This window comes from Doryrhamphus excisus, chromosome 1 (genome assembly GCF_030265055.1).
Source record: "Doryrhamphus excisus isolate RoL2022-K1 chromosome 1, RoL_Dexc_1.0, whole genome shotgun sequence".
NCBI classification, from domain to species: domain Eukaryota; kingdom Metazoa; phylum Chordata; class Actinopteri; order Syngnathiformes; family Syngnathidae; genus Doryrhamphus; species Doryrhamphus excisus.
The window spans coordinates 28,638,508-28,655,125 of NC_080466.1; the positions used below are offsets into that span (position 1 = coordinate 28,638,508).

Consider the following 16,618-nt stretch of genomic DNA (forward strand, 5'->3'; position numbering starts at 1 on the left):
TTCTACCACAGCATAAGAAAATATCACAAAAATATCTTATTTTCTGCTGTTGACACATCTTCAATCCTGTCACTGTGCACATGTTTGCATTTCTCATGCATATCAAGCATGTGAGAGCGCGTTTGAGCAACCTTGAGCGTATTACAGCCGTAATGGTTTCTCTTTCCAATCCCGTCCCATAAGCAATCATCTGTGTTTCTCACCTACTCAGCATCACACGTATCCCACTCACACAGCACAAAAAAGCCCCATGGAACTCTCTCCCTCATTGGGGTATGATCCATATTTCATTGCATCTAAATGACTTGGCCAGAACTGTTTAGATGAGTCCAGAGAAATGTGGCTGTGTGCCTGACAATCTGTACAACGGTGGGAAGAAAATGATTTTTATGTGCTTGTTTTTTTTTTTGCTTATAGGCTGTCCCTACAGCTTAAGTGTAGTTGGGTTTCACTTGACTGGAGTGAATGGTGTATGGTGACCTCCGCTAATGGCATCTGCACCGACCACCTCCTCTTCATTCGTGTCTTCTGTCGCTAAACTCTTTGTAAGGTGTGTTTGTCCTTATGTCCTCCCTGTGTGTGTGTGTGTGTGTTTTGTCGTCCTTTTTATTATTTCTTCAAACCACTCGCTATGTTTTTAATCTTTCAAACAACTAGCCGTGTTTCAATTGCAGTATGTCAGTTTTGGTTTTAGGATTCATTCATTATTAAGTGTGTCAGAGTGCAGGTGTGTGTGTGTGTGTGTGTGTGTGTGTGTGTGTGTGTGTGTGGTGGATTGGATTACTGCACCTTAGTGGTCCGGGTAAAAGAGTCCGTGTGTGTGTGTGTGTGTGTGTGTGTGTGTGTGTGTGTGTGTGAGCGCGTATTGTCGAAATGAAAGACGTCAACATGTTCCAGATGTGTTTCAACACAATCGTAAAACAGTCCCCGGAATGTGAACTTGAACTTCCGACGATTTATTTGTACTAGAAATGTGCAATGTTGGGAGACATTGCGTGTGAATGTTGAAACTATTAGATTTTGTTGCCGCTGCAATATTGACTTAGTTTGCGTCATGTGTCTCCCATGCCCAGCAATTTTATCCCTACGCCTTATCCTTTTTGATACGAATCTTGTATTTAGAGCTTGTTAGGTGTGCCTAACCTTATATTAAATTTAACTTTGAATTTTGGCATCACAGGGCACATATAGACAAACAACCATTCACACTCACATTCATACCTATGGATAATTTGGAGTCGCTAATTAACCTAGCATGTTTTTGGAATGTGGGAGGAAACCGGAGTACCCGGAGAAAACCCACGCATGCACGGGGAGAACATGCAACCTCCACGCAGAGATGTCCGAGGGTGAAATTGAACTCGGGTTTCCTAGCTGTGTGGCCACCGTGCTAACCACTCGAACACCGTGCAGCCTCGATCACATTATTTGTAGTAAAAATGCATATTTAAGCAAATAATAAACTATACATACAGGACTGCACGGTGGACGAGTGGTTACGGCACGGGCCTCACAGCTAGGAGACCGGAGTTCGATGACTGCTGACATCAATTATGTCCGCCTGCAACTAAGGTCTGCTAGGGAACACATTAACACATTAACACATTAACACACATTAACAGAGATGGCCGAGGGTGGAATTGAACTTGGTTCTCCTAGCTGTGAGTCCCACGCGCTAACCACTTTATCACCGTGCAGCCCCCAATAATTCATCAATTATCCAATTAATCAACAGCTATTTTGGTATATTATTGTTTGATCTACAAAATTTTATTAAAAAGCCTTTTTTTCAAGACTTTTTTTGGTAGTCCTTGAACGCACCATAGTTGAAAACTTGGTTTGGCTACTGAAGCCCGAGTATCGGGAGTCAATCCGGCCTCAAAACTCGCAAAGTGAACACAAGACATAATATTATCATAAGTCGTTACTATACTATTTATAGTATTTTATACTATTTTACAGATATTTTGATGGGTGTATCAATGACTTGCCATTCGCCGGTGGTCCCGGGTGGTAAACCCTGTGAAAAGCAAGGGTTTACTATATATTATTCAGACTGATGACTCATACGCTGAAGTTAATTGAATTAAGTGTTATTTTAATCCTCCCTCACTGTGTACCCACTGCCTCTATGCCACTGAGATGCTTTGCACTCATTCGCCACAGTGTAGGACAAGCCAAACAGACTAAATCTGTCACGCCGACACACAGCCCAGTGTAAAGCTCTAATTAGCCCTGATCCTGATGAGGGTTCATTACTAGTGTGCCCGACGCCACACTGCCAAGATTCTTTTTGGTCGGTGAGGAAATATAAAGGCATGCCAGTTACAGACTCAAAGGGCGGACATGAGCCTTTGCTGCATGGTGGCGAGAACACTCGTGCTGTGAAATGAAGATAATAATCGCTTCGGGTAATTGACTTTAGGTGTGAAGGGGATAAAGGTGACTTCTGTACACTCTGCTAACTTGACTCTTGTTGTTAGATGTATAGATGATTATTTCTTTGCTACCCGGAATTCAAAATGGGAGCTCCATCACTGCAGCATCACCGCCATATCAGTAGTATAATATCATTTCGGAGCTTCTTGACAGTTTTTATGATACTGCTTTCTTTGATTGACATTATCTTGAAATTGTGCTTAAAAGCTCTATCATTTGCTGTCTTGCCCAACCATTGATCCGCTTTTTTAGAGTGTGTCGCAACTGCATCTCACCAGGCTGTGTTTGTGTGTGTGTGAATGACGGGAAGAAAAACTGACTCGCTTCAGAAAAGGTGGTTTGGCACCACCTGTTGCTTTGTGTATACACACCCCAAATACAGCAGATGAAAAAAACAATTGGCGCCTAACAATCCAGATCACAAGTGCATCATATCAACTGCAAATCATGTATTGGCAGTGGTTCTTTTAGAGTTGGGACACCATGGGCAGATTCCAGTCAGATAATCGACACTTCATATTCTGGCAGGATCAAAACCAGCAAACTGCTTTCAGTACTGCTACAGCTTTTTCCAAAATGGTGCATTCAGGTGCATCCAATAACTCCCCGGACACAAGTTGCCGCTGCATTCAGGGACGCTTGTAATTCACAGCAAACACAACTTGTATTTACAAATCATAATTGGTATGTACATTATTATTAATATTATCTTATTTAAAAAGTTAATGTGTTTTATTCATTAATTTTCTACTTTTTCTACTTTTCTACGTTTTTGTTGGTTGTATGTATTGGCAGTGGTTCTTTTAGAGTTGGGACACCATGGGTAGATTCCAACCATTACACTCACATTCATACATGCGGAGAACATGCAAACTCCACACAGAGATGGCCGAGGGTGGAATTGAACCCGGGTCTCCTAGCTGCGAGGCCTGCGTACTAACCACTCAACCACCGTGCAGCCGTAATGTGTTTTAATTTTAGTTAGTAGTTTAGTAGTTTGGTTAATTGGAAACTCTGAATTAATTTAAATTAATTCATTGTAAAAATCAAGTGAAGGAAAAAAGAATAAAATCTATATTGCCTTCCTTTTCCATTGTTTTGTATGTGTAAACATTGTCCGTCTTAGCTTGACATTGATTGTGAGTATAGTAAAGCGCAATGCGCTTTCCAAGGTGTAATTTGCTCTAGTTCACCATATATTAAAACCAAACGTGGTTACTTTCTTTTTTTTTTAATATAGGTTTAATTACAGTCCTCAGGCTGAACATACCATCCTCTATTGCCTGGTCTGAGAAGATGCCATGCAATGTTGGCATTGTGGATATTGCCAGTGATAAATGCACGGACACAACCGCTACTGTGTACAATGTTTGCAAATGTTGACTGTGCCGTATGAATATTCTCAGATGCTGCTGCCTTTTTACACGGATCACTGGATGTCAGAATGCCCTCTTTCCTCTGTCGCTCATTTGCCCGTGAAACATTATCCCTGTGTTCTCTGCTCGCAACAAGCGCCGCAATTACTGTGCCCGTGGGTGTCTCTGATAAGAGTCCTCTCTGAAATAAATAACAGCACAGAGCTGGCTGACAAATGCAAAGGAACTGTATAGAACTTGAGATTTGATGAGGCTAAAGCATGGAGGGTTTGCCTCCTTAAAGCACACAATACATCTGCTAAGCCCATCATCTCATCAATGGCATTGCAACCACGCTGTAGAATAATCCCCTCTTGTTATTAATGCAACTTACATTGCACAGCACTGACTCGGTACGAAGGTCATATCTTGTAAATGATCCTACGTTGAACCACTACAACATGTTTGCTTACCAGATCGCCGTATCTTCGCCCATGGACGCCGCAGTATTTTTACTTTGCTGTAGCGGTCCGTGCCCTTGTTACGCTCAGTCTAATTTGGTTCCAGCACTGGACATCCTCAAGGAAGACGCAACAGTTGCCATGTCCCACTCGAAAGTGAAAGTGAAATCTAAGCTTGTGTAGAATCTTGAAATGATGTGTCTACCTTGTTCAGTATTTTTTTCCCCATCAGTGATATTTAATTGTTGTGCAACTCTGATTGTGCTATGTGAGTGTCAACAAGAAGCTATTAGACTGAGCTGATAATGGAATGACCGTAAAGGTATACTAATATCAGACCCCAATTATATTTTATATCTTTTAACTGTGCTTCTTCCTACTCTTTTTTTTTTTCCAGTCGTGTTGACTTTGGTAATGGTAATGGTTTAATTTCATTTGAACATGCATCAGATTACAATTGAATGCATCACATAATCAGTTCACAGTTCCACATGTCCAAAAGGAGTAGGAATAAGCGAAGCTTATTAAATCCTACCCCTCCATCTGGTACTTTTACAATCAGTAACTGTTACATTTGTTCACTTCCTGCTTTCCATAATACAGTTTTTTTTGGGTTATTTTTAGCCTTATGCATTATTTTAGCTGCTTGAAGATGAACTACAATAGCAAGTTTAAGTATTTGTGATTTTATAAATAAGTAGTATGTTCTCTGTAGGCGGCATTATGAATTATCCTTACTGACCTTTTTTGCAGTACATTTAGCGAGTGAAGATTGAAGACTCTTCAAGCATGTCTGAAACAAATAGCTACAGTGGTTATGTAAATACAGTCATTCTCTATTTTTGTTCTTTGATAGCACTGAAATCCATCCAAATGCTGCTGTGCACTTGACTGTACTGCAAACGTATATAAAATGACTAAATAGGGCTATTTATAGATCTCTGGTTCATTAAAATAAGAAAAACTAAAATGCTGCTTGCTTGTGCCAAAGGCATCAACAATATGTTTGCACTCCATATGAACAACAATCCTTTGGAACAGGCTTAAAAATTGACAGATGAGGGCCTTGGCAACCTATCCCCCCCCCCCCCCCCCCACCCCACCCCCCCCCCCCCCCCCCCCCCACCCCCCAACTGTCATTTTTATTTGAGTGAGAAGAGATTGCAAGCTTCTGGAGATGCACTAAATCTGTTGCTGTGTGAATAATGCATGTGTTTTGTGTAGCTTACTTCCAATAAGCCTTTCAAATCCATCAAAACAAAGATGTAGAGTGGAGGTTGCATGCTGTCATGAAGCGACACCATGTTTATACCTCAAGCAGTGTTTGAAATAAGCTTTGGGGGGGTGGGTGGGGGGGCATTATAGGTTTCGGTTTTTACTTTTTTTTTTTTTTGTCTCTGGACAAAAGGGGAGCCCACTCCTCTGTGGTCGCTTCCCACCACCCTGATTGGCTCGCATCTTCAAGTGGGATGTTGGCTTAGTTTCACCTGAGCGCTCTGTTATCATCCACTTTCACCATCATTTCATTTTGTAGTCCAAACTTAATAGCTAAACTGTAGTCCCGGTGTGTTGCCGCGGAGACGGTAGAGACAAAAAAGCTTGACAGTTTGTTGGAGTGTGTTGGAGCGCCCCATCTCTCTCTCTCTCTCTTTTTTTTTTTTCTTCCCTCCCTCCTCCACGGTCTCGCTGTGTGATATCAGCGACTGTACAGTGGAGCAGCGCAGTGGCGAATTGAGGCGGGCAGAAGGCTCCATTTACGTTCCTCCTGCTCCTCAGTCTGCCTGCAGGTGACGAAGGGAGCACAGGGACATGTTCCAGGTGTCGCTAGCGACTTTCCTATATGACTCCATCGCCACAGAAAGTAAGGATTTTACTTGAAGCTAAGAGTCTGATTTTCATTTTCCTGTTTTCACCACTGCTGGATCTTGGCCACAAAAAGGGGGTCTCCTTGAATATCTTTTTCCACGTCTTTTGAAAAACCCGCTCGGGGTGAGCCATGCTCCCCAAAGGAAAGGCTCAGGAGAGTGCCATGTTCTGGATGTGGCTTTGGGCGGTGGGGTGGGCAGTGCTCGGTTCAGCTTTTGGCGTCTCAGACCTCCACCTCCTGTCTCCCGGAACTGGACCCCCTCAACCCCCTCCCCTACCGCAGCCAGAGTACTCACAGGGCTCTCAAGGGTCCAGGTACCGTCAACCACCTGTGTCCATATATCGATCGCCGGCCTCTCTACGGTCGGGACATGGTGAGTCCTGTCCTGTTGCTCCTTTTCTTATGTTTCTATTTTCCTCCGTTCCTCTTTCTCCTGCTCCTGTAGTTGACAGCAGCTCCGCATCACGGAGCCGTGCATCATTTCACTTCATATGCTTAATTACCCGTGAGAGGATCCGACGAGCAAAACTTACACCGTGACTTTATCAAGCACCCTGCATCCCTGCAGTACATCTTTATGCACTTGTAGCTCAGTCAAACAATATCATTGTCATTTGTCGTGCATATTTTCCAACACGGTTATCAAATTCCATTTCATTATAGATTTTTTGTTTTGTTGGTGGTAATGTGAGCTGTTTGCAGTGTAAGCTGCAACAAAGCCAGATAGAAGAATGTTAGTGACGGTACAAAGTCTTTCAGTTCAGTAACACCAACGGATAATTAGGAATCAATGTGTTTCGCTGTGGCTCTCTATTGATTACATTTCATAAATTGGTAGCATTATATGGTATAACAATTATATATGAATAACTTTTCAATAGCATTGAGTGAATGATTGTACAAAGTAAAATATTTTGTATAGAAGTGGAAAATCTCATGTTAAAGACGGTTTGACCTCAGGTTTTCCCATGGGAAATAATGGATGAATCCACTCCAGGGTCAAAATGTCCCCCATCAGTCTTCACGTGGTGTAATGTGAATACAGAGCGCTTTAATGTACTAGACTGTCCGAGTCCCAATAGAATGTTGAGAGATACTAGTCTGCTTAGACTACAACCGAGGTGCCCTTGAGCCAGACTCTGGACTCTACCGCCCACATGATTCTAAGCTTGGGGGGGGTGCAGCCATTTTCCGCACCCCCTCATGTTGACGTCTACATCCCTGCATGGTGTGTGCGCTGATTCTATGGTGTGAAACGCTATATATGACACAGATAATCAGTATAATATGTTAAAAATTATTTATAACAATACAAATAAATGGCAAATGGGCTTACATGTGTGTAGTGCTTTTCTTCCATGGTACTCACAGTTATCGTGTCATTCATCTGACGATGCAGGAGCAACTGGGGGTTCAGTAACTGTCGTACACATTCGGAATTTAGCATTCACAACCCCATAAATAAACGCAAATTCTGCAAAAATTTTATTTTTTAAAACAAACATGTCATTCACCATAGGTCAGTAAGTTTTTATTTAATATTTTAATTTTAATTTTATACTTAACTGGTTGTTTTTCAATCAAACATTGAGATTGTGTTGTGTTGAGTACCTACACTTTTTATACTTTGTGTTTCAATAAGTGTCCTGGAATGCATCATGAGTGGAATGCATTTTGAGTGAACAATGGCAATGGAAGAGAGAAGTGGAGTATTCTGGAAATCAATAATATACTAATTTATTGCACATGTTGATCTCAAATCAGAGAAGAAAGTCAACATCAATCTAGAAGGAGGGGCTTACAGGGGGGATTCAAAAAGAGACATTTTTATGTATCATTGACTCAACTCGCTATTGTTTTCAAGCTCTTTTTGTATTACAAAAAAAAGCAACCAAAGTATTCAATAATTTAATGCTCTGAAATGAGGTCACAGATGCAGAATGGCAGTTTGGAAGCTGTTCCTAAAACTTTGGTGAAATTCCAAATTGGGGGCATTTCACTTTAGAGGCTCATATTTTAATACTGTAGACATAAAAAAAATAATTGTCATTGATATTGGACCTTTGAGTTAACGTTTGACAATTTGCGTCAGACCACATTAGTTGATCTTTGATTTGACGATCAAATGTGTTTGAACAGTACATTTGAGACAGTTCTGATTTCTTTTTTTTTTTTTTTGTAACACTTCAAGGGCTCATCTTTAGCACGTTTGAGCACCATTGGAGCAGATGAGGCTGACAGGCCGTGGAGGCTGAGGAGAGAGGATCTGCATGGCTAATGTGGAGCATGCCCAGTTTTAAGATCATGGCTGAAATAACAGCTTGTCCGAACTATTTCACCTACAGTACTTTGAAACGCCATTAGCTTTATATTGGACGGGGGTGCTTCATGACTAATGCATATATGTACGTAGCAACAGATCCAGCTCTGCTTTGCATAAATTTACCAAGCCGTTGCATCTATACTGCAGACTCACTTATGCATGCACTTTTACCTTACCTTTTGCACACATGAAAAGCCTACTGCATGTTCATTTGCCAACACACGTCCACATGCTTGTTTATAAGCTGTTTATTAGAGGCATTGACAAGAAATGATGCACTCTTTGGGCAAAACGGGGAGCAATAGAGTGTAGGTATTCATAAATATGGTAACAATTTCATGCTGCTTTAGGCATGAATATCCAGTAACAGATTATACAAATTGCTGTTTATTTCCATCCTAACACCCTCTCCTGGTAGTCACGGTATAAAAAGTCACTGCGTATAAAAAAAATTATCAATTTAACAGTTGAGAAATTTTATTCCGGTGTCCACATAAACACTCTCAGATTTCTAATTCACTAATTCAAATATATTGATAAGAACAAGCGTTCATTTATTTTTCACCATCAGTCTCAGAAAGTTGATATGAAGAGCTAGCTGAGAGGTCCACCTTCACAAAAGAACTAGTTGAACAAGTTCAAAAACTCCACCGACACAAGAGAACGAATGTGATTTAGAATGTTGTGAGAATATCCGGTAATTAATGGAAGATGATATCGTCCCGATCAGAAATCATTTTCAGTGATGAGGTGACTGCAAATGGATGGATGGATGGATTGGTCGTGTGTCGTTGAGTTGACACATGACGTCCTTCAAGCTTGACAAAGTCGTCGAAAAACATGACATGCACCTCGTGTTGGTGTAGCAAAGCAAATAGCACAGACAAAAACCCCGGGTTCAAACCCACTAGTTGAGAATCACTGGTTTAGAGCACAGGTTATGGGCCACTAAAGAGCTAAAAACGTCAGTTCGTAACTACAGATATTCGACCGCTGAGTGTCGGAACCGAACTGGACTATTGCTTAACAACCAGATTGGGACACGAGGTATGCATTTTAATTCTTAAAGGGGAACCTAGTATGCTCATTTTTGGCGCTTTGTATCAAGCTGTGTACCCCTACACATGATAAACAGCCCAGAAAGCTTTCTAGATCTTCGCTATCTTGCACCTGTTCCTCAATTATTTTCATGCACTTCCTGATTCTGACCCAAACGGTCTGTTTAATTTATTCCACCACCGGCGCTCCTCTGGGTATGCCAACTCTGCTTGGATTCGTCACCCTCTCAAGTGTTCCCGAGGACTTCTGGATACATAGGACCGCGTTTACTGAGTGCAGGCCATCTGTAGCCCATATACCTTAAGGTCTGGATCGCATTGGAGCCCTGACACTTATTTCAGGGCTCACTTCCAAATGCTCAAGCCTCATCTGACTATTTGGCATCCTTTCACAAAACAATACAACATCATAACATTTATAGGTCAGAATAATGGAAAAATCATAATAGGTCCCCTTTAAATATGCTTGTAACCATCTCAGGTTACATTTTGTTGCATTTTGCAGGTTTGTGTTTCGTGTTTAACGTCCAGCCCCCCAAAATGCTCGATCTGCAGAGACGCTGTGATCCACTGGTGACCTTGCGGTACATTATTTCCAGTGCATATATGACTTATTCAAAGGATGAACAGTCAACCCCTGAGAACACCTTCTCCTTAGATTTTGGATCTACTTACCGTTGACACTCATTGATTACTTGCATCTGTAATGAGACTCTCCTTTGCCTTTTATTTAAGACTTTTGGGTGCTCACAGAGTTGGACGTCCGTCTTATTTCTCTAAGGTTGGTAGGTCTTTTAAGGTCACCGTATACCCATAGGCAAGTCTAGAGTCTGTTGGGGCCCTTTTGCATAGCACCACTGCTGTAAAAAGTTGAAAGTTTGTCAAACCTCAGGGACCCCCAACTGGGCTGGGCAGTTGCCTGCCTTGGGAGTGTTTTTCCGGACACCCTGTTTATGGAAACCGTGTAAACTGAACAGTTGCTGTGTGTGTGTGATGATGCTGATGATCGAGTTAACATTCTTTATGTTGTCGTTCTTGTGTTTTTAGTGGGGGAGAAACTATGGTAATGGTTTTATTTCAGATTACAATTGAATGCATCACATAATCAGTTCACAGTTCCACATGTCCAAAAGGAGTAGGAAGAAGCAAAGCTTATTAAATCCTACCCCTCCATCTGGTACTTTTACAATCAGTAACTGTTACATTTGTTCACTTCCTGCTTTCCATAATACAGTTTAAGGTTTTTTGTTTTTTTTTTTAAATAATGTACCTCGTACCGAAGTACTCGGTGATATGAGCATCCAATGCCATAATGGGTACCATAGTAAGTGTCAATATAGTGATATATATATATATAGCACATCATGACTGGTTCAAGACTTTTCATCCTTGTATTTAGCAAACATCAACTGCTTGTATTGTTTCTTGAATTGGCTCATCGTTGTGCATTGTTTGAGTTCCTTACTCAATCCATTCCATAGTTTGATTCCACATGCTGAAATGCTATGGCTTTTTAACGTAGTCCTAGCATATAAGTGTTTCAAATTTAGTTCTTCCCTGAGATCATATTTCTTCTCTCTTGTAGAGAAGTACTGGATGATAGGGGAGTGACAAGATTTAAAAAGTGAAAGTTTGCTCATTCAGACCAAAACAAGAGAATTAATTTTTGATCGTTTTGCCAGCCTTAAACACATTGTCATGTGCATGAGCGTCTTATTTTCCTGTTGTTCTATTTTCCTTAGAACAACAGCATGAATGGAGTGAGTCCTTTTCCCAGTCATACGGGTGGAGGCGGGGCAACGAGCCTACACACAGCGAGCGGAAGTCTTTGCAATATATAGTCAGATACTGTAGACCCAATCTTGTGCATCATTTCACTCACAACTCAGTTATATCAGTCATAATCTTTGTGATCGTGTACTTAATATATACTTTGTTACCTGGCTTTTATAAGTGCAGGTTGAAGAGATTGGACGTGGTGAAATGTCATTCCCACCTGTGTTAAAGTACAAAAGTAATACTCATAAATCACCACCGATCCGAACAATCCCTTTTCGCCCTCACTGTAAAATATTTGTGGTGAAATATGCTAACTCTGACACTCATGCATTTACCCCCCGAGTATAAAAAGGGCATGAGCTATAATTCATTTTTCACACTCTTGACAATGAAATCACTGCAAATTGCTGCTTTTGTTCCCTCCCAACGGGCTCCGTAGCTTGTAGAGGTTACACTGTTTTGTGTTGTCTCAGCACTTATGAAAAATGAATTTAAAAGTCTTGTGTAGAATGTATTTGTTTTGGTGCTGTGTGCTGCATAATCACTTATCCTACTTGTGGCATATATATTATGAATTATTCTATTATTCTTCGTCTACTTTTAAGGTGCAAGTCCACCCATGTGAATTACACAGCATACTTGCGATGGACGGATCTGTGGACTTTTTGGATTTGAATACATTACAGCGGTACCGTGTGCACCTCCTTCCACAACCTTCTTTCGACTGGAAGGACAGCAAATCAATAGGAGGAGCTGTTTTGGTGGCTTAATTATGTTGCCGTTTAAGGTTTTTGCCTTCGTTGCTGACCTTTTTTTTTTTTTTGTGTACCCTCAGAGGCTTAGGTGTTTTATCTTGTGGAAAGCATGTGCAGTTTGTCAGGCTGCCAGCGAGACCTGGGAGGAGGGAAGCATATTACTTTAATGTTGAGATCCTTCCGAGCTTTATTTTCTTTTATAGCATAGCGAGAAACCTTTCCCTTGTAGTAGTATCAGCACCGAGCATGCTGTTGCAATAAAATAGTAAAATTGCACATTCATTCATTTGCTCATGAATTCACACAGGGAAATACTTGCAACTACTTGCAACTTCCTGTCGTATCTCTGGTTTGGTTAACTTAAACAGGAACTTTGACAACCCAATGTGCATAGTGCAATGATGGTGGAATTGCTGAGGATGCACAGAGGATGCTCACTTGTCGTGGAGGTATGCTGGAGCCTATCCCACCTGACTGAGTGTCCATTTATTTCATTATTATTATTATTCATTCATTCATTCATTCATTTTCTGCCGCTTTTCCTCACGAGGGTCGTGGGGGGTGCTGGAGCCTATCCCACCTGACTGAGTGTCCATTTATTTCATTCTTATTCTTATTCTTATTCGACATTATTATTATTATTATTATTATTCAACATTATTATTCTTATTCGACATTATTATTATTATTCGACATTATCATTCGACATTATTATTCAACATTATTATAGATAATAATTATAATACAATAATATATAATATAACAATATATAATAATATAATAACTAACAATATAATAATAATTATTATTTTTATTTTATTACAAAAAATCATTATGAAAATAAAATTAATAATAATGTCTAATAATAATAATAACAATTATTATTATAGTACAAATTATTATATTATTATATTTTATATTATTTTATTATATTATGTTATATTATATTATGTTATATTACATTATAGTATATTATTATATATTATATTATATTGTTAATAATAATAATAATAATAATAATAATAATAATAATAATAATAATAATAATAATAATAATAATAATAATAATAATAATAATAATAATAATAATAATAATAATAATAATAATAATAATAATAATAATAATTCCGCGAACCGGACCCAGATAAGCAGAGGAAAATGGATGGATGGATAATAATAATATATTTTTTTAAATTTTATAATAAATTTAATAATAATAAATTATTAATAAATTAATATTTATTTTATTTACATGTTTTTCTTTAAAGTTCAGCTTGGTTTAGCTTTGGTGCGGTGGAATCTTGAAGGTCCTACTTGGATCTCCAGTGAGCATGGTTCCTTAGGTGGATTAGTCCGCCATGGCTCCATAAAGACAGTGACAAAACCTCTAGAGATCAGACAAGAAGAAGTCCTAAATCACGTTTGATGTGATCCACCATGACATCATGAGGTGAAGTCACCGTTGACTCCGCTGTCCTCTCGCGGCCTTTCAGTGACTTCAATCTGAGCTCATTATTGTTTCCATCACCACAGGTGGCGGGACCTCAGACCTCTCATTTCTGTCATTCATACCCATCTGGCGCCGTGTGACATCACGGGGCCCGAGTCGATCTGCTTTATTGAAGCCGCTGGGATATTATTAGCAGCATTTGCTCTGAAACACTGTATCACGGTGACCTTGAGAACCGCCGCCTTCACTCTCGCATCACTCTCCAGAAGGCGTGTGACGGCAGTAATTAGCGGCTCGCTAATTGATACTTGATTCCGTTTGAAGGGCTATTGACAGCAAGATGAAGCACCTTCGTGGACAATGATGTGCTCGTTTTATATTCCCCTGAGGCTTGTTAGGCTGCTTTAGTGGCGCCGGCAGGAGAAAATCCATTCCACAAATGTATTATGTAGTATAAAAGTATTTGGTGTGCCTTAACTTGTTGTTGTATATGAAATAATATTTGTTTGGAATGATGTCAAAAACCCTTTTGATAATGTATCTCATCTGAAAATACCGTATGTCTACAACCAAGCAAATAACATTTGCAATTCTTTTTGCAGTTTTTTATAAATAAATCGAAAAGTATACATAGCAGAGTCTGGTAACAAGAATGAATTGGAGAAATATTTAGGAAGAACCAACAGATAAGTCCGTCGGAATACAGGGAGTCTCCGAGAATTCTAACCCACTCCGCTCGGGGCTAAAGTAGCTAATGGGCTTGCCCCGGACTGACTGAGTGGATATTGCGCTGGGATTTTTGGAAGTCCCTCAGCAAACAGTCAGAGCTTGCTGAGAGGCTCCATGGCCAGCTGGAAACGTGATATCATTTTGCTAGCACCACTAACACAGACACAAAGGGCACCAGAGAGGCAAAGTGCAGGGAAGTAGATCAGGCAGGCAGCTTTGACAGCGACTAAGAATGCATTACCATGGGAGACACAATCCAGCTCTCTAGCCTCCATCGCCAGCTTTAAAGTGATACACACGTGGCATGTGACGGGTCAGACAATGGATGACCAAATAGACGATTTTGGTGTGGTGCAGATGTATGGAAGTTGAAAATAAGAGGCGGTTATCAAAATTCTTCAATCACTAATTATACTTATACAGAGATAAAGGGGTAGGATAGTTTTTGGCATAATGTATTAACATATCAGACGCCAATTTAATGTGGAAGTGGTACATTTTTATGGTTTTATTTAATTTGAACATGCATCAGATTACAATTGAATGCATCACATAATCAGTTGACAGTTCCACATGTCCAAAAGGAGTAGGAAGAAGCAAAGCTTATTAAATCCTACCCCTCCATCTGGTACTTTTACAATCAGTAACTGTTACATTTGTTCACTTCCTGCTTTCCATAATACAGTTTAAGGTTTTTTTGTTTTTTTCAATTTATTTTATAATTTTTTCTATTTATATATATTTTTTTCTTTTTTAATTTATATATTTTTAATTAAAAAAATAAAATTAAAAAATATATTTTTCATTTTTTGTTATTAGTTTTGTTATAGTTATTAGCCCATATTTCCACACAATAAGTAAGATAAGGTAGAACCAGAGACCAATAAAGAGTGTGGAGTGATTTCTGATTGAGAACAAATTGTTGCTTTGTTCAATATTGAAATATTTCTGGCCAAAAATAGCTTCTTTCTTTGTCCTTCTTCCCGATTTTGTTTGAAACCGTAAGGTTAGAATAAGTAAATTCGAGAGGCCAACTTGTTAGCTTGCTATGCTAGCAGCAGCTGTCTTTGATGTCCCTGCGGTGTTCCTGTGTCTTGCGCAATGAGGTATAAACAAAGAGCCGGAATGTGGTATTTCATGTTTGCAGTGTTTTAATAATGTTAAACAGGTTTTCTCTGCTTTTAATTACACAAATATTCTATTTATTCATATTGAATCATACTCACTGGAACCAATTAAAAGCATTTAAGTTTATGTGAATGGTCATAACAAAACATGGTGGCATGTAAACAACACTTCTGTTGACCAAATGCAGCAAAACAGACGATGGCTGCTTGTCAAGCCAGCCCTTTGTAGTTCACATTTTTATGTTAGAACAGATTCCCAACCGTTGGATAGTTGCTATGGGAAATGGGCACTCGGAATATATTTGTTCACAACAACAAACCAAATGGATGCATGTAAATCAAAGAATGAAAAGCAGAATAAATGCAACGTAATTGTATTTTCAGCCAATGGAAACTCGTGGACCGTACGACTTTACCATGTGTTATCTTTCAAATTAGCCTAACTTAGTAACATTTGGTAAATATTGTTCGTCTGGACAATGATTGTCCCTCGTTTATTACTTTTAATTGGTTCCAGACCCGACTGCGGATTTTGGCAAAGTAGGATTCGATATTAGTGAAGAGAATATTTTTGTAGTTATAGCATCAGCATCGGAAACCTATTTATGACCTTCTAAATGTTACTTTTAACATCATTAGTAGCATTATCAGAGCCTTTAATATAGTAGATTTTTTTTTTTGACAGTGTACTTCCTGCAGTGGCTACTGTCTTATCAGTGTACTGTAATGAGAGATTTAAATGGCTTTACATTTGTATTACCCAATAAGAACAAATAAGCAATTTAAAATCTAAATAAAACTCCTGCTCCTAGTGGACCTTAGTAGCAGGCAAACATAATCGATGTCAGCAGTCATCGAACTCGGGTCTCCTGGCTGTGAGGCCTGTGCCCTAACCACTCGTCCACCGTGCAGTCCTGTATTTGTAGTTTATTATTTGCCTAAATATGCATTTTTACTACTAATAAAGTGATCTAGGCTGCACGGAGTATAGTGGTTAGCACGCAGGCCCCACAACTAGGAGAACCGAGTTCAATTCCACCCTCGGCCATTTCTGTGTGGAGTTGTGCATGTTCTCCCCGTGCATGCGTGGGTTTTCTCCGGGTACTCCGGTTTCCTCCCACATTCCAAAAACATGCTAGGTTAATTGGCGACTCCAAATTGTCCATAGGTATGAATGTGAGTGTGAATGGTTGTTTGTCTATATGTGCCCTGTGATTGGCTGGCCACCAGTCCAGGGTGTACCCTGCTTCTCCCCCCGAAGACAGCTGGGATAGG

General features: G+C 39.7%; 1 protein-coding gene across 2 annotated transcripts in view; it reads left to right on the top strand.

Annotated features, from left to right (window-relative positions):
• LOC131129542 (neurexin-3b-like) overlaps nt 1-16,618 on the top strand; it is a 340,697-nt gene that overhangs the window by 217,682 nt on the left and 106,397 nt on the right. Inside the window, exon 1 of one of the 2 annotated variants that reach the window (XM_058073334.1) lies at nt 5,694-6,495. The exons of the other annotated variant lie outside the window; for it this stretch is intronic. Coding sequence (XP_057929317.1) covers nt 6,252-6,495 — 244 coding nt within the window. The 5' untranslated portion in view covers nt 5,694-6,251. Of the gene's footprint in view, nt 1-5,693; nt 6,496-16,618 lie in introns of those variants that run through there. 2 annotated transcript variants of the gene reach the window in all.